The sequence below is a fragment of the Xyrauchen texanus genome, chromosome 50 (assembly GCF_025860055.1).
Source record: "Xyrauchen texanus isolate HMW12.3.18 chromosome 50, RBS_HiC_50CHRs, whole genome shotgun sequence".
Lineage (NCBI taxonomy): Eukaryota > Metazoa > Chordata > Actinopteri > Cypriniformes > Catostomidae > Xyrauchen > Xyrauchen texanus.
The window spans coordinates 60,588-85,500 of NC_068325.1; the positions used below are offsets into that span (position 1 = coordinate 60,588).

The following is a 24,913-nucleotide window of genomic DNA, read 5'->3' on the forward strand; positions in this document are numbered from 1 at the left end:
TCAGCAGGTGAACTGAAATAGTTTGTGAAGTGTCTCGAAAGTTTTCTTTCTTGTTGAGCAAATCAAAAACAAACATGTCATCGCTGCTGCAGCTTGCAGAGAAAAGAGGGTTATTTTTTAAATCTGCTCATTACAGAATAGTTTTCTTGTTTGTTTTGAAAGCTTGTCAAGTGGTTATTACTTATAACCTGGTGATTTGTGCTGGCAGAGGGCAGACCAGCACAAATGTGCGTTGCCACCTACCATTCCAGGGTAAAATTGCTTGTTGATTAGTGCCACCAATTGTAAAGACGTGATCTGCTAACGGTGAACATTCGCTTAGCTTTCTATGGGAAAGGGCCATTCGCCTCTAATAGTTGTGTATTTTTTGGTGTGAAAAGGCCTTTACTCTTTAAATCCTCCAACTAATATTCACCTTCAAAACCTCATCTGATTATAACACCATTTCACTTGCTTTTGGCACCCCTGCTCGACATTATGCCATGGTCACGGAATGTTCATGAGATCAGGCTGGACATGTGCTAGACGGCCACCTTTGCCTATTGTGTCGCCTCTACTTCACAGAGCAGCTGATCAGTTGCGATAGGGAAAGGGAAGAGAGGAGTTATGAGTGGGTCTAATGCTTGACACTTGACTGGGTTTGAATACCTAAAAAAAACTTAATAATTAGTACTGACGTTGCAATTACAAAATCAGTCAGATTCAGCCCATGTACAGAAACACAAAATGAAATACATTGCAGCCTTCATAACTATGGAGCCAGAAATATGCCAAAACAATTTGAATTGTGTAAATTTGAATTATAGACTTTTGAATTTGAATTATAACTGTGATTTTTGGCAAATGTAATATGTTGTATTTTAAATAGGTTTGAATTTGAATTGAATAACAAAATTGAATTTATTTTATGGCACAATTTAATAAATATGTATTTTCAAACAGCAAATTTTTGGTTCTGAATTCTTACACTGTAAATATTCCGTTTTAAAAAAATACAGCTTCAAGTTTTCAAGATGAAGAACAAATTCAGAACACCAAATTCAATATTCTAAAATTCAAACCGCATAAATTCAGATCTACAGAAAGTGGGTCAGATGTCAATCTTCCGTGTCCACAGGGAAGAGTAGAGGGTCTCGGAAAAGTCGAACAGAGCATTCTGGCCAATTACAGGTGCAATAACTCTCTGGCGTGATTCAAAAGGTTGCCATTCTGAACATGAAGTGGTTCTTAAACTTTTATGATTTATATTTTTATAGTTAGCACATTCTCAGCATATAAGACATTTGTCTAAGCGGTCTCTGGTATTTGTTTTAGTATAAAGTATATTTAGTATGAAAGTGATTAGTATGCGTAAGAGTAAGCATCACATATAACTCAATAATTAATGTAATTCTGCTTCATTCTGTGATCGGAATCCACATCAGATCCAAGTCAGATGTTATTTCAAACACTTGTTGGTGTTTGTAAGTGCATTTGAGCTCAAGACATGAACATCATGAATGATCATTCAGATGTGTGTGATTTAGCAGGCGTGATTATATTATACGATTAATTTCATGCAAATTGTAGGCTTATTACATTCGAAAGTAGGACTCCAACAAACATTACAAACACAGGATGACTGTCATTCTCACTTGGAGAGTGCACATCCCTATTGATGTTTAGTCATTATGCCATTTATTTTTAGTTTGACTGTCAGAATTATTGTAAACGGAACATTTCACGTGTTCTTGTCATAAATCTTCAAGGCTGCAAAATAGGTTTAAACAAGCAGCATAAAAAGGTTCGATTTTGGGTAATGTTGATTATTGTTAATAATAACAATGTAAAAATGTATAAACCTTTTTACTGTTTCATAATTAAATCTAGCTGTAATGAAGACTCAGGTAAGTTGGGATCCATAAGCAGTTTAATTAAGTGTTAACAGGTCGTACAGGCTATGGTCGAGAAACAGGCAGACAGGGTAAACATAGGCAGGCAGAGTCAAGGTCAGAGCAGGCAGAAGGTCGGGGCAGGCAGCAAACAGTGATAGTTAGAATCCAGGCAAGAGAGTAATCAAGGCAGGTAGCAAACAAACGTGGTTGAGGGAACAAGGCAAGGTTGGTACACAGTAACTCGGATATATGGTAAATAACGCTCAGAGATGTAGCCGGGGCAGACAAGACTTCGCAATGAGCGAAGCCACGAGCAGGGTTAAATAGTGAGTCAGTAATGGGGAACAACTGTGGGATAATTAGTCCGGGTGTGTGGGTCTATGGGAATTGTGGTGTAACCTCAGTACTCGGGTGACTCAGATCTCCAATGGCCGGTTGAGGAGGCACCTAACTCGGCGTTCGTGACACTAGCATATGATTATGGTGATGTTTTGGTCCTGTCACATGGAGTTGATGTTGATAATATAGAAATTCTGCTGCAGAGCGATGACATCTCCAGATCATTGCCTCATCTCTTGTATGCTGCGATCAGCTAATGTTACTCAATCTACATGCTATCGTTCAGGTAGAACTATTCTTTCGACCACTAATAATCTTCCAGATATATCTCAAACCCCAAAGCCTAGAAGAACTTGATGAAATAACAGAAAATATAAATACGTAATCTATAGCACTCTTGATAATGTCGACCCCCTTCGATTAAAGAAAATTAAAGAAAAAAGCCTTGCACCATGGTACAATGATCACACTCATGCTCTCAATAGAGCAGCTTGGAAAATGGAGCGCAAGTGGAACAATACAAAATTAGAGGTATTTTGCTGTTTATGGAATTGTCACGATTCCCTTGTTGTCTGCCCTGGGTTTCACTTGTCATTGTTAAATGTACTACACTTCCCAGAATCCACCTGCCATCACCACTGCCATTTTGTTCATTGTTCTCACCTGAATTCAGTCATCACTCCATGGTTATTTAAGCCCTGCTTTTTGTTCACTCCTTGTCTTTCGTTGAATGTTGTCAAGCCTGATCTGTGTTTCCCTGCCTGAGTTCTTAGTTTATGTTTGTTTTCCCATCGAGGGTTTTTCCTTTGTGTTTGTTTTGTATTTTGTTAATAATAAAGAAGCCTGCATTTAGATCCTCTCTCCTCGCTGCCTCATTCGTAACAGAACGAACGACCAACCATGGATCTAGCGGTTTCACAAGCCAACTGCAGTCTGCTCAGCTTGATGCAGGGAAGCCGTCTGGTGGAGCACCACATCCGTGATTTCCTCAAGCTGGCGAGGGTCACGGACTTCCCAGACTCCCTCCTGGTGGGTTTTTTCCGGGCCAACCTGAACGGTGCACTCAAGGAGCGGTTGCCACCGGTGACGTGCGGCTGGACGCTCCGCGAATTCGTGGAGGAGACCCTGTTAGCCTGCGGTTCGTCGTTCACTGTGGACGTCGTCGAGGAGGACCCCGTAGCTCCCCCCACAGTGGTAACTCTCCATTCGCCCGTGGTTCGTCCCTTCATGCCTGCCTTAGTCAACGAACCAGCGCTGCCAACTTCATCCGCCCGGAGGAGGAGGAGAAGAAAGACCTCTGCTCTCCAGCCTCCGCCTACCACGGCCAACCAGCCAATGCCTGTAGCCTCCGATGTCAGTGAGCCAGCGCCTGTAGCCTCCGATGTCAGTGAGCCAGCGCCTGTAGCCTCCGATGTCAGTGAGTCAGTGCCTGTAGCCCCCATATTCATGTATGACCATTTTAGATGAATACAAATTATTTTCAAAATATAGTACATACTACAAGTTTGAGTTACTCTTTGAGGTGTAGTGTGTACATGGTTTAATCTACTGTTGCATCATGGGTACGATACATAAGACATACACATATTCTACAATGAAAATTCTGTCATCATTTACGCATCCTTAAGGTGCGTACACACTGCCAGCGAAATCGCGACCGTTGGCGCTAGATGTGGGCGTGTCCAGCGACGCAACAAAGTTGAGAAAAGTTCAACTTTGGCGCGACAGCCAATAGGAGAGACGACGGGAGAGCTCACGTGATCCTTCTCTCTCTCTCTCTCAGCTCCTGCAGTAACGGAAAGATGGATGAAAGGCTAATTCTTGCTGTTAGAAATTTTCCAGTGCTCTATGATATGTCTCTTCCCACGTACAAGGACATTTAAGAAAAATACTGCGTGGAAAGGTGTATCTGAGATCGCGGGGATTTTATGGACCCAGACAGACCGGCATTTGCATTTTCGCCGCAGATAAACAGCCGCTCTGGCAAACAGCACGCCTGGTTTCTCATTCATCTTTGATATAAAGCATTTTATGTACTGATTCCATTTATATTTAGTCTTTTCCCTCCAAAATGTTTGTTTTTAGTGGCAAGAAAAGAGATTCGCTGTCAACAGCAATGGAATGACATCCGTGAATGTCATTTATAAACGTTACTAGGCAACCAGTAGTGGGAACACCCACTAGCGACTTCACCGCCAGCCACTGGCGACCTGCAGCGACAAAGTCGCTGGCAGTGTGTACGCACCTTCAGTCATTCCAAACCAATATGAACTCAATTTAATTTTTAGAGAATATCTTGGCCGCTCTTTTCCATATAATGGAAGTAAACGAGGTTTGGGGCTGTCACGCTCAAAAATGCACCATAAAAGTATGATCAAATAGTCCATACAACCTCTGAGTCCGTTCAATAGCGACTGCATAAGGAACAGACAGAATATAAGTGATAAATAATGACAGAACTTTTATATTTGGGTGAACTGTGTTTACGTTTTCATTCTAAAAGCATTACACTTCACTGTTTCTAAAAGGGGGGCATACAGAAAGAGAGCAGAAAAAAACATAAGTGCACAGTCTAGTGGTGCCTCCACATAAACAAAATGGACATGAAGCCAGTTAAACCTGAACAAAACAAACAAAAAGACATATACTATGGGAAAAACATTTGTCTTGTGCAATCTTATGTCATTATCAGTAATAGAACACATTTCCCACAATGTAGAGGGGAGGAATGGCACTTTATAGGTCAAAATAGGGTGATCTTCACCCGAAGAACACCTACAGTGCTTGCAACATCAGCTTAAACACCAAAATCAGTAACTTCAAATACTCCACCCATTTAATTCCCATCAGGCTATAAGCAGCTGATTTTCTTTGTCACTGAGCGTTCAACTCAAACACACACTGGGGCAATTGGTGAAGGGTTTGTGAGGCCATATCACATGATGATTCGAGGTTCTGGAACAGAGTCTGTGATGGACTTGTGAGGCAGAACATTGGCACCATTAATGTAGAGTTCATCATTGACTATCACATCTTCACCCAGAACTGACACGTTCTCCATCCGCACCTGACATACAACATTACAAAACATCATACAACCACAACAAAATTTAATAATTTTTTTAAACAAGGTTTACTTCTAGAAAGAAAAGCCCTTTTCAAAGGTTATAGGTTTTACTTGTGGTTTTGCTCCAAAATTATAGGCGAAATAGTGATTTTTACCCCACTCAACAAAATAATGGATTACTCTGTAAATACTGATCAGTAGCATTTATTTTATTTTTATCTTTCACTAGTAAAAAATTATCAAAAACTAATTTTTGACTGCTTTCTGTAAAACATTTAGCTTGAAATGTATACTTGTGCTAGATGTCATTTACTTTCATATTTAGTTACATAATGCAAAGACCATCCATCTATCTATCCATCCATCCATCTTCAACCACTTATCCGAAGTCGGGTTGACAAAGCCGAATGCAAAGTCATTCAGAGATTTTAAGTGTGGCTAAAGTGCTACTGTATATTGTATTTTATATTTCTAATCACTCAGCATAGAACTCTTTATTTAAGAATGATTTAAAATCCTCATGGAAAAAATTTGTGGGAAAAATGCTTCCGAATCTAAAGCCACTGTAAAAGTGTGCGCTCACTATTGCGCTCTATTTGTGGAAGTGTAAAACTCACCCACTGGCCCACTGATGAGCTCCAACCCACAATACACGATTCCAGCCAAGAATGAGAGTGGATATGCGCCCCCTTTAGGACAGTACAGCGCTTTATTCTCACCCCATCCTCAAGAATGACCCCGGCACCGATTGTCACATTCGGCCCAATGGTACAGTTCTCCCCAATCACTGCGGTAGGGTCCTGGGAGGGTAAAGATTAGAACATTATTTTATAACACATATAATATTCTGCATACAATGTACTTATATACACATTATAACACGAATAGTTGTGGACCTGAAACTGTATTCACAAAGATTTTTATCTTACCACTAGGAGTTCTCCAAAGAGTTCCTAGCTTGGAGATTTTGTTTTATACCTATTCACAAAACAGTAAAACTTGCTCTTGGCAAAGGAAATCTTAAGATAAAAGTAAGGCGGAGTTGACCTCGTTGCTATGGATGACGTCACGTTTTATATGCGTGCTCTTTTAAATCGCCCTCAGTGATTGGTAGACAGGGAACAACAATTTTTCAGCTAAGACAGATAAGGATATATAAAGGATGGATGGATTTCTTAAGGATTTAGATGTTCTTAGCTATCGTGGGTTTAGGGGCTTCTTTTAGTGTTAAAATGCTTGATGAATCACTCTTAGATGAAAATTTTACGAGTCCTAAAATTAGGAGTGACAAGCCCCTAATTTTTAAGACTTTATATTTCAGTTATAATCTCCATTTTGCTTACATAAAGAAATTTAAGAGTCATAACTATCAAAAAACAGCTTATTCAAATAACCGCCAACGTAATAAACCCGCGATTGCACGAGACTTATAATTATCAGCTCTTGACTTTCAAAATGTAAACAGCTTTGAGAACAACATTTGCGCAAATGTTATAAGTTGGTAATAATGGCGGTAAAGTTTACATGCAAAATGAAATGGGGAAAAGGGCAAAAAATTTGCCGATCGATTTTTGCCACTAAATAATATTGGATTATGTACATACAGTATACAGGGTTGGGGAGTAACGAAATACATGTAACAGGAATACATATTTAAAATACTAAATATAAATAACTATATTCCACTACATTTACAATTTAAATAATAGGTAATTAGAATACAGTTACATTAAAAAAGTATTTTGATTACTGAAGAGATTACTTTGCATTTTATTGTCATTTGTTTCATTTAATATTTACACTGCAAAAAATGATTTTCTAGACAAGTATTTTTGTCTTGTATTCCTGTCAAATTATCTAAACTTTCTTAAAACACGATTTATTTACTTGTCAAGCAAAATGGGATAAGATATTATGTCTTGTTTTAAGATAAATCTGACTAAATTTAGTGAACTTTAGACTCAAAACAAGAAAAAAAATCTGCCAATGGGATAAGCAAAATAAACTTGTTTTCCTTTTAAATTAAGTTTATTTTGCTTACCACATTGGCAGATTTTTTTTCTTGTTTTGAGTCTAAAGTTCACTAAATTTAGTCAGATTTATCTTAAAACAAGACTTAATATCTTATCCCATTTTGCTTGACAAGTAAATAAATCGTGTTTTAAGAAAGTTTAGATAATTTGACAGGAATACAAGACAAAAATACTTGTCAAGAAAATCATTTTTTGCAGTGTAGTCCTTTCAGATGGAAAACATTTATACATATAAATTATGTGATCCAAAGTGCATTTGAACACCGGTGAAACACTTTCTTATGATGTGTTACATTCATACGAGCAGACAGAGAAGAAAGTTATAAGTAAGTTTGGAGCAGAAGAAATAGAAATAAACCTTGTGTTAATTGTCAGCTTTATGCTAAGCTAAAATGTTATTTCTAACCATCTTACATGCACATGCTACCAGACACGATCATATTATTTTATCAAGAAAATTCATGTTGGATCATAATTTCTTAGTAATATATTAGGTAAAAAAATCTTATTTTTAACGTGTGCATTTTGTCTTACTGTACTGGCAGAGTTTTTATAGTACAAAATATGTGAAAAAATCTACCAGTGCTGAAGAAGTAATCCAAAGTATTTAGAATATGTTACTGACCTTGAGTAATCTAACAGAATACATTACAAATTACATTTTACAGCATGTATTCTGTAATATGTAGTGGAATACATTTCAAAAGTAACCCTGCCAACCCTGACAATATATCATAAAACCAGAGGTCAGGTTATTCTCTGTTTTTATTTCACTAGTAATTAACATTGAAAGGAGTTTTTTTCTTGTTAGTCACTTCAGCTTGTTCACAGGTGTCTTTCAAAACAACAAGGCATGATTTTCTATAAAGATGCTTTGAAACTATGTGTATTGTGAAAAGTGCTATGCAAATATAAATGACTAGAGTGTAGACAATCGTATTTTCTCAATAAAAATACAAGTTCATATTAGTTTTTCTCAACAAACAAACAAAATAAATGCAGTGCTGTTGTATAAGTTAGAGCTCTGCTTTTTGTTGCCAATGTCAGACAATTTTGTGGCATTTATGATTTTAAAAGACATTTATGTCCAATTCTTGAATAAGTCTGAGCGAAACATTTGTGGGTGCTCATACTGTATTGTATCGTATTGTGAGGCTATGCATCATATCGTATTGTACCAAGACATTTTTGTATCTTTACATGTCTAGTGGGAACATAATGTTCTTTTTACAAAATGAAAAGTGAAGAGGTTAAATGAAATGATAAGCCTGACAAAGCTGTATATTATGCAACACAATTCACTAACTCTCATCTCTGTGAGCAGAGAGATGATTTTGTTCTGCCACCTGGTGGACAAGTTATTTGAACTAAACTACACAGGGTATCCCAATCAAATTGACAAATTCAAGTAATGAATATTAAATGTAAGATTACAGGACATTCGCACCACAATGACATTTCCAAGGAAACCTGGTCCGGTGCGGAGTCTCTCAGGTGCCTGTTGCCGTACAGACTGCAGATACATGCACATGCCAGTCAGGAAGTCTTTCGGCTGACCAATGTCCATCCAGAACCCTGAACATACAAACCACTCAATCAAATCACACATACAGTGAATCTGATTTAGTATTTGATCTACAGATAAAATTCATGAATGCATTTTGGTAAATAAAGTGAAACTACACATTTCAAAAGATGGCAAAATTTGCAATTGTATGGTAAAGTGAGGATGTGTGTGTTTTGCACCTTGCAGCTCCATGGCGTACAGGTCTCCCTCCTCTGCCATCACAGGAAAGATCTCCTTCTCTATGGAGGTGGGTCGCAACTGACAACAAAATACAGGAAAATGTTGATTCAGAAACTTATAATATTAAATAATAAACAACAATTAGTTCCTGTCTTTGAATCTGTAACGAATAGGAAAGAAGTTCAGGAGCTGGACAAAACAGTACAAAATAACGGGTAAACACAGGAACAAATAAAACATCCACAATGGGGAAACAAAAACATAAACAGGAGAAAACATCCAAGAAGGGCACGGGCAAAACATGGTAGGTCAAAACACATTCAGGTACAACAACTGACAACAGGACTTAAATACACAAAGGATAATGACTAAATGAAACACAGGTGAGGACAATGAAGGACAGCTGGCAGAGATGAGAGCAGGGAATTATGGGAAGTGTTGTCTGGGAACAGATGACAGGGAAACACAGGTCAGACAACAGTGAATTGTGACAGAATCAGATTGTCCATGTGGCTTTCCAAGAGCGTATATATCTAGCATAACAGTACTGGGACACTTTACTGTTTGTATCACTCCATTTATTGGTGTTCACAACTTTCCAAATAGTGATAGGTAATTAAGATAAGTGATAGGTGATAGGATTGTTTATTTCGATGTAGTTCATTGATTTGTTCAGTACCCAATTTTGTATGTTACATCTTTACTCCAACAGGTAGGTGAGTCATCGAATGTTTGGGTCATTGACTCGTTCAAAATTCACTCATCACTTAAACAATGGAAGTGAATGAGAATTTGTTCACTAAAAAGGTTTGTTCAGAAACACTGATTGTTTATGAACGTCACAAACTAGCCAATTTTTGTCCGAAATTAAAGTACTATCCTATGAGCAAGTGTGCTGTTGCAGCACAAGATCAAATCGCTTTTAGACGGCAGTTGAACAAACAAAAAAATTATAATATTAAATAACTTACATTTCAGACAAAAATAGGCCAGTAAGTTGTTGCATTTCTTCTCTGCCAGAGAAAATATTGATTGAGTCCAAAAGATGCCAAGACATCAAGCATAACGCTCTCTGCACTGCTCTAGTGTTGTTTTGTTCACACACGAATCAGTGTTTTTAAATGCATCTTTTAAAGCGCAAAAATAATTCTCATTCAATTTTTTTATGAATCAGTTGAGTCCATGATTGAATGCTTTGCATATTATTTGTTGCCACATACTGAAGTTAATATGCAATCTCCAATAATGGTCATTGAAAGAAACAGTGAATGAAATAAAAATGAATGATGAATCGAAAATTGGAAATTTGGACAACTATGAACAGAGAAGTAAAGTGATTCAACCAATGAAACATGTTAGACTGTATATCAGCACTGTTAGAACACCTATCGTCCAATCAGATTCAAGCACCAGAACTAAATGTAGTAAAAATCAATATTATTTACTTGTTTTGAAAACGTTTATCATCTAGCATTCTTGCTCATGTGATATTGAACAAATATGATTTTTCTTGCGTAAATCTCATGAAAATATGTCCAGGTCACATTTTCTGTATTTTGCGTAAGGGTCATTGACAAATAGGTTGACCCGAGGGAAATCTTAAAAAAAACATTTTGTAGAAATGTAATTTCTGTGTCCATATTGGTTTCACTGATTTTTTTTAAATATTTATAGAATTTTCTTTTTTAAATATTGAATGACTTGTAATGTAATGTAGTGTAACCATCAGATGAAAGGTATTAAAACACTTTCCTTACACCTTGAATATACAGTATGATGTCCAGTACTTAACTCATTAATTAAAAAAATATAACATAAGTCAAGAATATTAAAAAGTTCTCTCAGCACACAGGGTTGGGAGGGTTACTTTTAAAATGTATTCCACTACAGATTACAAAATGTAATTTGTAAAGTATTCCTAGTAATAGAATACTAAAGGTCAGTAACGTAATCGGAAAACTTTGGATTACTACTACAGCACTGGCAGATTTTTTTCACTTGTTTTGACTATAAATTAACAATGAAATAAACATCTGCCAGTACAGGAAGACATAATACACTTATATTAAAAATATCTTGTTTTAACCTCATCAATGATTTTTAATAGGAAAACAATTTTCTTTTTATAATTAAGATTTTTGCAGTATATCTTTAACGTAATATCAAAGGTCTTACTAAAGAGAAGAAAAAAATCATGGCTGGTTACATGTGCATGTAAAAGAGCTAGAAATAGCACAAATATATACACTCACCTAAAGGATTATTAGGAACACCATACTAATACTGTGTTTGACCCCCTTTCACCTTCAGAACTGCCTTAATTCTAAGTGGCATTGATTCAACAAGGTGCTGAAAGCATTCTTAGAAATGTTGGCCCATAATGATAGGATAGCATCTTGCAGTTGATGGAGATTTGTGGGATGCACATCCAGGGCACGAAGCTCCCGTTCCACCACATCCCAAAGATGCTCTATTGGGTTGAGATCTGGTGACTGTGGGGGCCATTTTAGTACAGTGAACTCATTGTCGTGTTCAAGAAACCAATTTGAAATGATTCGAGCTTTGTGACATAGTGCATTATCCTGCTGGAAGTAGCCATCAGAGGATGGGTACATGGTGGCCATAAAGGGATGAACATGGTCAGAAACAATGCTCAGGTAGGCTGTGGCATTCAAACGATGCCCAATTGGCACTAAGGTGCCTAAAGTGTGCCAAGAAAACATCCCCCACACCATTACACCACCACCACCACCAGCCTGCACAGTGGTAACAAGGCATGATGGATCCATGTTCTCATTCTGTTTACGCCAAATTCTGACTCTACCATCTGAATGTCTCAACAGAAATCGAGACTCATCAGACCAGGCAACATTTTTCCAGTCTTCAACTGTCCAATTTTGGTGAGCTCTTGCAAATTGTAGCCTCTTTTTCCTATTTGTAGTGGAGATGAGTGGTACCCGGTGGGGTCTTCTGCTGTTGTAGCCCATCCGCCTCAAGGTTGTGCGTGTTGTGGCTTCACAAATGCTTTGCTGCATACCTCGGTTGTAACGAGTGGTTATTTCAGGCAAAGTTGCTCTTCTATCAGCTTGAATCAGTCGGCCCATTCTCCTCTGACCTCTAGCATCAACAAGGCATTTTCGCCCACAGGACTGCCGTATACTGGATGTTTTTCCCTTTTCACACCATTCTTTGTAAACCCTAGAAATGGTTGTGTGTGAAAATCCCAGTAACAGATTGTGAAATACTCAGACCGGCCCGTCTGGCACCAACAACCATGCCACACTCAAAATAGCTTAAATCACCTTTCTTTCCCATTCTGACATTCAGTTTGGAGTTCAGGAGATTGTCTTGACCAGGACCACACCCCTAAATGCATTGAAGCAACTGCCATGTGATTGGTTGATTAGATAATTGCATTAATGAGAAATTGAACAGGTGTTCCTAATAATCCTTTAGGTGAGTGTACATATACACATATACACACACATATACATATACAAACGATACATTTTTAAAAAGCCCATGTTCCAATTGTAACCATCAATCTGACAATGATGCAATAATTATAATCTTGGATATTTGAGACAATCTACATAATATAAATAAACTGTATCACTCTGAACTGAATTAGAAATGGCTCAGGAGACAGCTTAAAATATAAAAATGTATTTGCAGATATGTTAAATTTAATTTAACATAGTACCAATCAACTAGATATTGAATGCTATAGGCATACTGAAAAATCAGTCCATGACTGGAAAAAAAGCCGTTATGTTTCTGTTTGTGTAAATTGTACCGCCATCGAATACACGTAACCTCCTTCAACTATAACCACAAATTCTATCAGTCTGGACAGTGAAGGTGTAACCCGCACAAGAAGAGACAGTCACAATGTCAAATACAAAACAGCTTTATTAAACACAATGCGTACAAAGTACAAAAAAAGGGCAAATCCAGTGAAGAGAATGGTCGAGGTAAGCGTAGGGTCGAGAGCCGGGGAATCAGGATATAACAAAAGGGCAAATCTACAAATAGAGTGGTCAAGGAAAGCAAGGGGTCAAAGCCGGGGTAACCAGAATAAGAATGACGAGACTAGTGGGAGCAAAAGACAGGGGAACAAGGGGAGCTGGCAAGCTAAGGGGAAGACAAGAGGAGTTCAAAACTAGACGAGACTAGCGGGGGGCAAAGACACGGGAAACTAAATACAATAACCAACCAGCGGGAGACGAGTGTGCTGTGATATTTATAGAGACAAGTGCAGGTGTAAACAATGACAGGTGATAGGGACGAGTGCAGGTGTATACAATGAACAGGAGTGTAGATGACGCGAGTGCAGGTGTACATAATGTTCTGGCGATAGAAGTGGGCATGTGAGCCCGAGGGGGGGAGATAGTGTACGAGCATAGCGAGCTCCGTAGGGGTAAAACGAGCGTGCAAGCTCGAGCGAGCAAAACGAGCGTAGAAGCTCGAGGGGGCGGAGCGAGGGAGCGGGAAGCGAGCGAGTACGCTCGCGGAGTGCGTGTGTGTGCTCGGTGAAGCCGAGTGTGCGCGTGAGCTGGACGAAAGGGAGCGCGTGTGCGTGCTTGAGGAAGTGGGGATGGGGCAGAGGAGCGGGGTTCGTGACAGTACTCCCCCCTCTAAAACGGACGGCTCCTGACGGCCGTGCTCGGTTGCGAGGTGCGCGACCTCTGGGAAGTGGTGCTGGACGATCCCAACAAACAAAAAACCCTGAACAGACAACCCACAAAACACATAAACAAAATTGAGGGCAGTCCTAGGGGCACAGAGGGAAATGAGACAGTCCATGGGGTCAATGGGCAGTTTCAAGGCAAGGTCAGGGGGAACATAGCGGACAGGCGGGTGGTTGGGAGATCTAGGGGGCATACAAAGGGCAGAGACTGGGTCAGGGGGTCTGGAAGGCGACTGGAGGACAGGGACTGGGTCCGGGGGTCTGGAAGGTGACCACCGGACAGGAATAGGGTCCGGAGGCCAGGGAAGAGGCCACAGGACAGGGAGGGGGTCAGGAAGTCCGGGCTGAGCCGTGAAAGGCAGTGCCGTCAGAGGCAGCACTGTAGGCGGCTCTGGAAGGCTCTGGAGGTGGAGCCGAAGGAGGCTTTAGGGGCGAAGGCCTGAAAGGCTCTGGAGATGGAGCCAATGACGGTGGCGCCGTGGGAGGCTCTAGAGGCGGAGGCCTGGAAGGCTCTGGAGGTGGAGCCGAAGAAGGCTTTAGGGGCGAAGGCCTGGAAGGCTCAGGAGGTGGAGGTCTGGAAGGCTCTGGAGGTGGAGCCGAAGGAGGCTTTAGGGGCGAAGGCCTGGAAGGCTCAGGAGGTGGCGCCAATGACGGTGGCGCCGTGGGAGGCTCTAGCGAGGTAGGCCTGGAAGGCTCTGGAGGTGGAGCCAAGGGAGGTGGCGCCGTGGGAGGTCCCCGAGGCGACGACCTGGCAGGCTCTGTAGTCTTTGGGAGCAGAGCCGTGAGAGGCTCGGGAGGTGGAGCCGTGGGAGGCTCTGGAGGGGGAGCCGTAGGAGGCCCGAGAGGCGGAGCCGTAGGAGGCTCTAATGGCAGAGTCCTGGAAGGCTCGAGAGGCTTGGGGGGCAGAGCCCTGAGAGGCTCGAGAGGAGGAGGAGCCCTGAGAGACTCGAGAGACGAAGCCGTGAGAGGTTTGAGAGGTGGAGCCATAAAAGACTCGAGGGGCGGAGCCCTGAGAGGCTCGAGGGGAGGAGGAGCCCTGAAAGACTCGAGAGGGGAAGCCCTGAGAGGCTTGAGGGGTGGAGCCCTGAAAGACTCGAGAGGAGAAGCCCTGAGAGGCTTGGAAGGAGGGGGAGCCCTGAAAGACTCGAGAGGAGAAGCCCTGGGAGGCTTGAGAGGCTCGAGGGACTTGAAAGGCAGAACCCTGGGGGGCTTGGGAGGTAGAGCTCTGGGAGGCTTGGGAGGAGGAGCCTTGGGAGGCTCGTGAGGCGGAGGCCGCGAGGGCTCTGAGGGGCGAGCAGAGGCTGGCAGAGCCGTGGAAGACTCTGAGGGCGGAGCAGAGCCCGGTAGAGCCGTGGAAGACTCTGAGGGAGGAGCAGAGCCCGGTAGAGCCGTGGAAGACTCTGAGGGCGGAGCAGAGCCCGGCAGAAACGTGGTAGATTCTGAGGGCGGATCAGAGCCCGGCAGAGCCGTGGAAAACTGAGGGAACCTCTGCGGTCTTGAGTACAAGACGAGACTGGGGAGAAGGGGCCCTCTTCCTTCTCTGACGTCTTCGGCCAACAGGGGATGTGGCCATGGGGACAGTCGAGGCTACAGGTGCTGGCTCTGGGGCGGTCGAGGCTACAGGCGCTGGCTCGCTGACCGTGGCGGACATGGGCGCTGGCTCGCTGACCGTGGCGGACATGGGCGCTGGCTCGTTGGCCGTGGCGGGCATGGCCGCTGGCTCGTTGGCCGTGGCGGGCATGGGCGCTGGCTCGTGGGCCGTGGCGGGCATGGGCGCTGGCTCGTTGCCCGTGCCGGGCTTCGAGGCTGGGGCCGTGATGGGCTTCGGGACTGGGGCCGTGACAGGCCTCGGGACTGGGGCCGTGTCAGGCTTCGGGACTAGGGCCGTGTCAGGCTTCGAGACGGGGGCCGTGGTAGGCTTCGAGACGGGGGCCGTGGTAGGCTTCGAGACGGGGGCCGTGGTGTGGAGCGCTGGTTCAGTGTCTGCCTCCCCCACAGTAAACGAGGAACCAGCGTACAGTAGGGCAAGGTCAATAAACTGAGCCAGGTTGAGAGAGCAGCGACCACCGGGCATGAATGATGAGTTTGGCTCATTCAGTCCATATTGAAAAATGTCTTTTAGAGCCACCTCATCAAAATTCACCTGGTTAGCCAGGGCACAAAAGTCAGTCACATAAGCCTCCAAGGGTTGACTCCCCTGACGCAAAACCAAGAGTTGGGCCGCTGGGTCCATGTTAAGGGCACGGCTATTCGTTCTATAACCGCTGACCTGCATAACCAACTCTTGGCAAGCGCCCGAAGAGCCGTCAAACCTCTCAGGGGGTTGAAGGCTCACGGCGCTCAGAAATGCGTTGGGAGCATAAACGGGCTCAGGGACAGACACAGGTAGAACAGGGTGACAAAAATCAAAAATCGCACGTACCTGCTGTCCCCTGGGCTGTGAGCGCGCGATCATGACTCCCAACGGTAAATCCGCGCACAGAACGCGCCGCGACAATCCGCTCTAGTGAGCTGCGTACATCGTCAGCGCAGGACATTGTGACTGTCTTCGGTAACGGTTGGTTATTCTGTAACCCGCACAAGAAGAGACAGTCACAATGTCGAATACAAAACAGCTTTATTAAACACAAAGCGTGCAAAGTACAAAAAAAGGGCAAATCCAGTGAAGAGAATGGTCGAGGTAAGCGTAGGGTCGAGAGCCGGGGAATCAGGATATAACAAAAGGGCAAATCTACAAATAGAGTGGTCAAGGAAAGCAAGGGGTCAAAGCCGGGGTAATCAGAATAAGAATGACGAGACTAGTGGGAGCAAAAGACAGGGGAACAAGGGGAGCTGGCAAGCTAAGAGGAAGACAAGAGGAGTTCAAAACTAGACGAGACTAGCGGGGGGCAAATACACGGGAAACTAAATACAATAACCAACCAGCGGGAGACGAGTGTGCTGTGATATTTATAGAGACGAGTGCAGGTGTAAACAATGACAGGTGATAGGGACGAGTGCAGGTGTATACAATGAACAGGAGTGTAGATGACGCGAGTGCAGGTGTACATAATGTTCTGGCGATAGAAGTGGGCATGTGACCCCGAGGGGGGGAGGTAGTGTACGAGCATGCAAGCTCGTAGGGGTAAAACGAGCGTGCAAGCTCGAGCGAGCAAAACGAGCGTAGAAGCTCGAGGGGGCGGAGCGAGGGAGCGGGAAGCGAGCGAGTACGCTCGCGGAGTGCGCGTGAGCTGGACGAAGGGGAGCATGTGTGTGCTTGAGGAAGCGGGGATGGGGCAGAGGAGCGGGGTTCGTGACAGAAGGAAAAACTTTTTAAGGCTGGAAATTAATGTAAATAAGAGAATTAATCCATGTGGCTTAGTTTGCTCACTTTTAGTTCCAACTCTGACTCAAAATTTTTCAATTCATTGCATTTGTCCTTGTATCTCCTCATAGTATTAGATTTTGTAATCATTTGAGCCATGAGTGTGTTAGATTTGTTTTTGGCCTACTCAGCTAGTTGATCAACATCATTCTGAAGGCTGGCGCACATCTCCATCAACACCTCCCTTTTCTTTTTCAGTTCTTCCAGCTCATCTTCCAAAGCTTTTCTCTTAAGTCCACGCATGGCACCCTCTCTCTTGCTCCTCTCTTCATCAAGATAGATCCTGTATATGGTCCTGACTGAGGCTACAGAAGCCAGTAGTTCACAATTGTCCTGCATTGTTAATCGCAGAAATCAGTTTATTTTGAAGTAAGGGGCAAGTCCACATTTTAAAATGCTGGTTTTGTCCTTTCCACAGGTGAAAGATTTGGCTATTTGCGAATCAGGAAACATTCCCTGGAACAACTCAGAAACACCTTCATTTGATGCGTATGAGTGGTGCTGCACGCTCTGGTGTCTGAAATGTCTGCCTGCACCTCTGCCTGCAGCGTCGCATTCGAACCAAACGTTGCTCAAAGGTCGATCGATTTTCCTTCGGTAGTGGCTCTGCAGGAAGCGGTGGTCACTACAGCAGCAGTTGTGGTGGTAGAAGTAGTAGTTGCTGAAGATGTTACTTTGTCGGTCACGGCGAAGTAACTTGAGATAGTTAATTGCTGTCTGCCTTTTACAGCCGAATTTTGGCCATCGGACTGCATATGAGATTTAACGGCTCCATGTTGACAACCAACCATGTAAGCAACCATGTCCTAAATTCTTTGTCTTCTATCCACTTTTGCTGGAATTTGCACTTACCCATTTCTTTGCAACTTTACTAAATTTACGTTCTGTGTTCCAACTCCTCCAGGTCCCAGCCCGCCGCTATCCAAACATCCGGCGTTACGTCAATTTTGCACCGGCCAGAGGCAATTACCAAAATTGATCCGCGTGTTTAATCACACCAATGTACATATTTTGCGACAACAAATCAAAGTTATTAATTGTGAAGGCTATATTCAAAATAAATTGGTAATATAATTTTTTCAAAACTATCTAACATTTTGAATGCCTGTAGGAATAACATTTAATGCTTTTTAATGCTATTTAAGGCCTTAATTTTCGCAAAATCCATTTAATGACTTTTAATGCCCTGCGGAAACCCTGTGAAAGCATTGCTTTTTTCATGAATTGAGACTTTTTATTTTTTTACGGTCTCTGAACGGTTACACCAGATGACATTTTTGACCATGGTGTTGTAACATGGAGGGTCTCCCTAAGCATTTACCATCCAATCCGAGATGTTTCGCGGGAGCAGGACACCATACCGGCACTTGTACGAGCATGTACTTCTAATTAGTTAAACAAATTATCTGACCGCAGCCCGTGTACATGTCTTTCCCCCTCTGTTTACCCAGCCTAGGTCTGTTAAAAAGACAGGTGTGATATTTCATGGCACCAATTTCAGCTATATCTGACAGGTAATTGAGGTGATTTCTGCATGTCATTTCATTAAAACAAAATCACTTACGGCACCTTTAAATTCCCTCTAAAATATAAAAATGTATTCTGTTCATCGTAAAAGAGTTGTATTTTTATTTTTTTTGGTGCAAATTGCATTCTTAATGTATTTTGAATAACATAATTGATCCAGACATAAAAATGACCGATAAACAAAAGCTAAATACCCCCCCCAAATTTACATTACTTTAATACATCTTATTCATATTGGTTTTTCCTATTGAATCTGGGGTGAAATATAGTCCAAGTGCACTTTTGGAACGTAATATGGTGTTGTGAGATCACTCACCTGTATTCTTCTGAGCACGGCAGGACTGAAGATGTACATCCCCGCATTGATTTTGTTGGACACAAAAACTTGCGGTTTCTCTACAAAGCGATGTATCCTTCCAGTGTCCCCTTCATAAACTACCACACCATATTTAGATGGCTCTTCCACTTTAGTCACCTGAAACATTAGTCTGATGTTTATATCAAAGTTTAACAGGTTTAGAATTCAGTGTGACAGTTGAATGACTCTGAAACTTCATGTGCATGTTTGAGCTTCGGGATTTTGTGTTAGGTGAGCTTACAACAATGGTGCCCTCTTTGCCATGCTGTTGGTGGAACTTTAGCATGTCTTCAAAGGGGAAATCACAGATGACATCACTGTTGAGGACAAAGAAAGGTTCCTCGCTGTCGGTCAGCAGCTCACGGGCCAAAGCTAGAGGACCAGCTAGATGACATAAGCAGAGAATTACAGACTGGCTGATAGACTATCAAGGACCAGGGTCCAAAATGAAACACTTGCCAAGTAACAAATGAGAGTAGAAATCCAGTTTGGCTATTAAATAATCTAGTAAATAATAACTTTGGACTCTGGTCGTGACCAATGCATTACTGAGCAAAGCAACGTAGCAAACTTCACCTACCAGTGCCGAGTGGTTCCTTCTCATGTGAAAGGGAGATTTTAATTCCAAGCTGTCAAAATCATAAATATCGTTCACATATGTCATATGACTGGCCATCTGAAATGTTAATTTGCATTTGTAATGATTTCAACTCATAGAATGCTCACTCTTAGCTCCTGAGCTCTCATCTCTCGCTCCAGCAACTCAGACATGTAGCTTACTGCCAAAATCACATGACGAACTCCAGCCTGAACACAAAGACACAACATATCAATATTATATAAATGCATTCATAAAAATATAGATGCAAACAGCAATTACCGGATCAAGCATGACAGGGCAGATCTGTTACAAATTAGGCTGTAGATTTAAACGCATTAAAAAAATGTATGCAATAAGTCATGCACCCTGACCATATATAAAATCCGTAATAAGGAATTTTCCAACTAACAGAGCAATTCAAGCTTGAAGTACCATTGTCAAGTTTTTGCGAGTTGTAGTCAGCAGGGGGCAGTAGTGTTCTCTCGTCAACTAAATAACTGACGAATAGGTTCATTGACAAAAGTTTTTTTTTAATTTTGTAAACGTTAATGAGTATGAGACAAAAAAAAAAGCACATCATAAAGTTAATTAAAAGATTTTATTTAAGCATACTGTTCACAGAAATATCACAAGAAAAACGTATTACTGCAAGATATAAACAAAAAATAAACATCTACAGAAATATCGCTTTATAAAAGTGATGACAGGTGATAGGGACGATAGGGACGAGTGCTGCTGTTTAGTGATATACACTAAACAGCAGCAATACACAAAATTTGTACTTAAATTAAGATAATGTCCCTTTAAAACCCTGTTCGCACATGCAGCGACTTCTAGAGACAATGCGACATAATCTCATTCATTTTCAATAAGCAACAGAGACCTCTGGCGACTAGATGTGTGCATGTCCAGCTACTTCAGAAAGTTGAGAAAAGTTTAACTTTATGCAAATAAGGAGCGACATTTGGCAGGGACAACTAATAGGAGTGAAGTCAGTAGAGTAACAGTAGTAGGAAATGCCCACAGTACAGAGACTAGCAACTTCAAGCAACTAAAGTCGCTGTATGTTCGTACGGGGCTGCACAGCACTCAAGTGAATTAATGAATATTTTATGTAAACTAGTTCATTTACACAAATCAACTAAAATAAGCTTGTCAGAAGAACCGTTTCACTTAAATGATTCGGCATTCCGAGCACTACATGAGAATGGGAGGACGGTATAGGTGAGTGTGTTTGATGACTCCATCAGCTCCATTGATACACTCACAATATGTAAGAAATGAAGTGTTTTGGGCCACTACAGTGCTACTTGTAGCTTGCTACTGGAAAAGCAACATTATTGCACAAATAGATAAATACTGTCACAGGGGCCTGGGTATCTCAGCGAGTATTGACACGGACTATCACCCCTGGAGTCAAAGAGTTTGAATCCAGGGTGTGCTGAGTGACTCCAGCCAGGTCTCCTAAGCAAACAAATTGGCCTGGTTACTAAGGAGGGGTAGAGTCACATGGGGTAACCTTCTCGTGGTCGTAATTAGTGGTTCTCGCTTTCAATGGGGCGTGTGTTAAGTTGTGCACAGATAGTGGAGAGTAGCATGAGCCTCCACATGCTGTGAGTCTCCGCGGCGTCATGCACAATGAGCCACATGATAAAATGTGCGGATTGACAGTCTCAGAAGCGGAGGCAACTGAAACTTGTCCTCCGCCACCCTACTAAGTAGTGGGAATTGGGCATTACAAATTAGGGAGAAAAATGGAATAAAATGTACAAAATAAATAAAAAATACTGTCTGTCATGGTACTAAAATTATTTGTTTGGAGCGAGTGGGTTCATTGAATTTGGCACAAGCCACCATATCAGCATTTATATTTCTAGACCAAATGGGTCAGTATTTTTTAAGCATGCGCTTGACCCCTTAGAAGAACCAGCTCTCCAAAGACAGACTGGAATCAATGGCGGCAGCAGTAGTTCTTTCCTTAAGGAATCTACCTTGACTAAAGCCTCCACTTGATGCAGCAGGACGGGTTTATTGCAGAACTCAACCAGTGGTTTGGGTACGGTGAGGGTAAGAGGTCGTAACCTTGTGCCATAACCACCAACAAGAATCAGAGCTTTCATTGTGTAGAACAGCTATTCGTAGTATTCAATCAGTCAGTCAGTCACAGGATCATCAGGTATGACCATGTACTAACCGCACCTGAAACAAACAATGAGAGACATCTAAAACTGTGAGCTTTGTCAATTCAAGTCCGTATGATATTGTATAAGGGCATTCAGTCAGTGTAGACTTAATGTCACAGGGGGTGGTTTGACACCATGTCCCATTGATTAGGACACACCCACATATCACACCTGTAATTCACCTCTCCAACGTTTACAAATAGTTCTGTGACTGAACTTACAGGATATTCATAATATTCACTACAAATCAAATGTTTGGACACGCTTTCTTTATTATCGCCATTTTCTACATTTTACAATAATAGTCGTGGAAGTATGAGGATTATTTAGTGACGAAGGAAATGTTAAAGTGTAGTGGAAATAGACATAATAATAAACAATTGTATTGTTACTTATGCACATATACAACAGTAACACACTCTACAGCACATGTACTGTATGTTACTATGATGATAATATTCAACTCACCCAAAATTGATTCGCCAGCTGCAATGATTCGAATCTTGTGTTTTGATTCACATCCAAACAAGGCGTTTTTTCCTGTCTCAATAATACACTTAGTTTACGGTTTAATCGAGTTTCCGTCTGACAGAGTAAATGTAGTTTAATTAATTGAATGGTGCTCAGTTCAGCAATGTACAGCAAAACGTGTGGGCGGGTCTACAGAGCTAGAACTGTAACGTCATGGATCAGAGGGCTGTACCAATGTTGTCAGGAGAACACTGTAGATATTTGTCGTAAATAAAGGTATAAATGAGTCTCGATGAAAAACTTTATATATAATAACTAGTATTATATATTTTTTAATTATATTGGCGCAGCTGTTGTAACATCATATCCTATCAATATCGATAAACTAATATATACTCAGTTAAGGATGGCAGTATTTTCCCTTATTTAAACTGCATGTCACGGACCAATCATTACAGAACAACGTGGCGAGGAAGTGAATGAGACCTAAAACATAATTTCAAAATAAAAGTCCAGCAGCTCAATCTGTTTTCCTGAGCTTTATTTGTAAATTAAAATAGGTCAAATATGTGTTTTTGTTAAAAAAAATGAGCCTCTAATGAGAATATTACGATGTTTGCTACAAATATTATTCTTCGCAATTTCTACACATAATTCAGCTCGAGCCACACAAATTATCTTTTTTTGTATATTTTTGTAGTCATTTCAGATGGTGATTCCCAGTAGCGCCATCTCTGATGTTTGACGGTTTATGGATAGTTGTACATTTCCTTCAATGGCTTGTTGTTTACGTTGGATCGTTCTGCATCTTTCCAAGAAATTGTTTCTCCAGACAATATTGTGGTCTTAATTTAGATGTGATCTATGAGCATTTTGAAAAAAACAAAAAACAACAACAATTTTGAATAAAGTCTATTTAACTACATACATTAAAAACATAATTTCACCCATTTTCAGACCGAAACCATTTGAATTATTTTTCATCTGTCAAATAATAATAATAATAAAACTTTTCTTAATTGATTTTTACAACATCTGTAGGCACTATTACTCTTTTCATTTAGTTATTTTTTGATAAAATCTAAACAGTCACACAAAACAAATAAAACAGGACAACAGATTGTTAAATAAATTATTTATAGCTCACAATCAAAGATGTCATTTTATATTTTTCTTAAAAAAATGTCCATCCATGCAACAATAAAGAGGATAATTTTCATGGCTAATAACTGTCTTTCTCTACAGGATGTCACATCTATAAAAGACAAAGTACATCGAAAGATGAATTCATCCCTTTAACATGCATCACAATCTCTGCATTTCTCCATTTCAGAAGCTACAGCACACTTGAAAGCTTCAAATAATAAAAATAGCTATGTGTTTATGAGTGATGTATCATGTATACATAATGTTTTGAAACAGAATGGCTGTACAACACTTATTTATAGACAGAACACATCACACAAGTGGCATTTTTCCTCAAATATTCCATTCAAAGTTTACTAAAATGATCAGATGTGCTATTAATCGCATACAGTAGCCCCAAAAAGTATTTAGACACTTAAGCCACTCTTAAAAGTGTCTGAATGTTATTATATTTGAACTTTCGTGAAAATAAATGACACTTGGTTTCATATTTGATGTTATCTTATCGAATAAAAAGACATTCAGATATTTTTACGTGTGACTTGAGTGGCATTTTAGGGCAGAGTTATATGTTCAGATCAATTATAATAGCTATGACTTTGGTAAACAGTTGCAAAAACATAAATGTAAGTGAGACACTTCTGTTTAACCCAGATATGGCTATAGACCACAATCAAAGGTCTAAATACAGACACATCTCTAAAGCAACATGTCTGATCAACACCAATGAATGCAGGACAAGACAAATGAATGCAGTTATAATAATTTGACAATATGGGCAGAAGTGATATCTGATTGCTAGAGATAATTTAAAATTGCAAAAGTGTCAATTTTTCATTCTAAGGATGACGCTACAGTGCAAGAATATTTCCACAGACACAGAGAGCATCCTAAAGGTGTCACTACGAGGAGACAGGAGACCACTCACTCACGATGCTGACAGGACACACAGCAACAAATCGAGGGAAGGCAGACTGTTTTCTCTAATATTTTTCTTTAATTTGTGTTGCTACATATGCTGATGGTGGACAAAATTTCACTGTGTATCGATATAACTAACAGATAAGCCTTCAAAACAACCCTAAAACATACACCAAAAAAATCATGCTTTTGTGTTGTGTTTAGAATAATCTCTAGTGCAGATGTCCCAGTGAGGTTTTCTGTGTAATGATAAGCACGTATTTGGGATAGGTAAAGGCTTTGTAATATAAGGGTTATATCAATTCAAGAATACAGCTAAACAAACTCTTTCACCAATATCCCTAAGACTGTTTAAAAAAAGAGGCAGGGGAATAAATAACTCCAAAAATACAACAGAGTTAAACGTAATGATTGCTCTAAATAAACTGAGTAAGATACAGTAGCTACAGAAAAAGCAACATTTGAGCTGTTTGATTGATCAACTATTGCCATTTGGCAGGATTCCAAATCAGAGAAGTGGGCTTTAAAAAACCCTTTTAAATGCCCCTATCTCCTACAATAAAGTTTTCACCACCTATTCTGAGCTAAATGA

At 41.0% G+C, this 24,913-nt stretch overlaps 1 protein-coding gene across 1 annotated transcript; it reads right to left on the reverse strand.

The window, feature by feature from the left end:
- Positions 1–3,107: 3,107 nt before the first annotated feature.
- On the reverse strand, positions 3,108–22,626 carry LOC127641174 (mannose-1-phosphate guanyltransferase beta). Its single transcript, XM_052123985.1, has 10 exons — positions 22,252–22,626; positions 21,592–21,799; positions 19,726–19,806; positions 19,580–19,628; positions 19,241–19,383; positions 18,958–19,116; positions 9,060–9,138; positions 8,761–8,888; positions 5,898–6,080; positions 3,108–5,280 (listed from the first exon to the last, which is right to left on the reverse strand). The coding sequence occupies exons 2-10, from the start codon at positions 21,718–21,720 to the stop codon at positions 5,149–5,151; spliced, it is 1,083 nt and encodes a 360-aa protein (XP_051979945.1). The 5' UTR covers positions 21,721–21,799; positions 22,252–22,626; the 3' UTR covers positions 3,108–5,148.
- Positions 22,627–24,913: the final 2,287 nt, after the last annotated feature.

What these genes read in the sequence shown, in the direction of transcription:
- LOC127641174 (XM_052123985.1), bottom strand. Translation starts at nt 21,720, where the DNA reads ATGAAAGCTCTGATTCTTGTTGGTGGTTATGGCACAAGGTTACGACCT. An exon ending in AAGTGGAGGCTTTAGTCAAG is followed by an intron (nt 19,807 to 21,591) that starts GTAGATTCCTTA and finishes CTTTGTGTTCAG; the next exon opens with GCTGGAGTTCGTCATGTGAT. An exon ending in CCGTGCTCAGAAGAATACAG is followed by an intron (nt 9,139 to 18,957) that starts GTGAGTGATCTC and finishes TTTTGTTGTCAG; the next exon opens with TTGCGACCCACCTCCATAGA.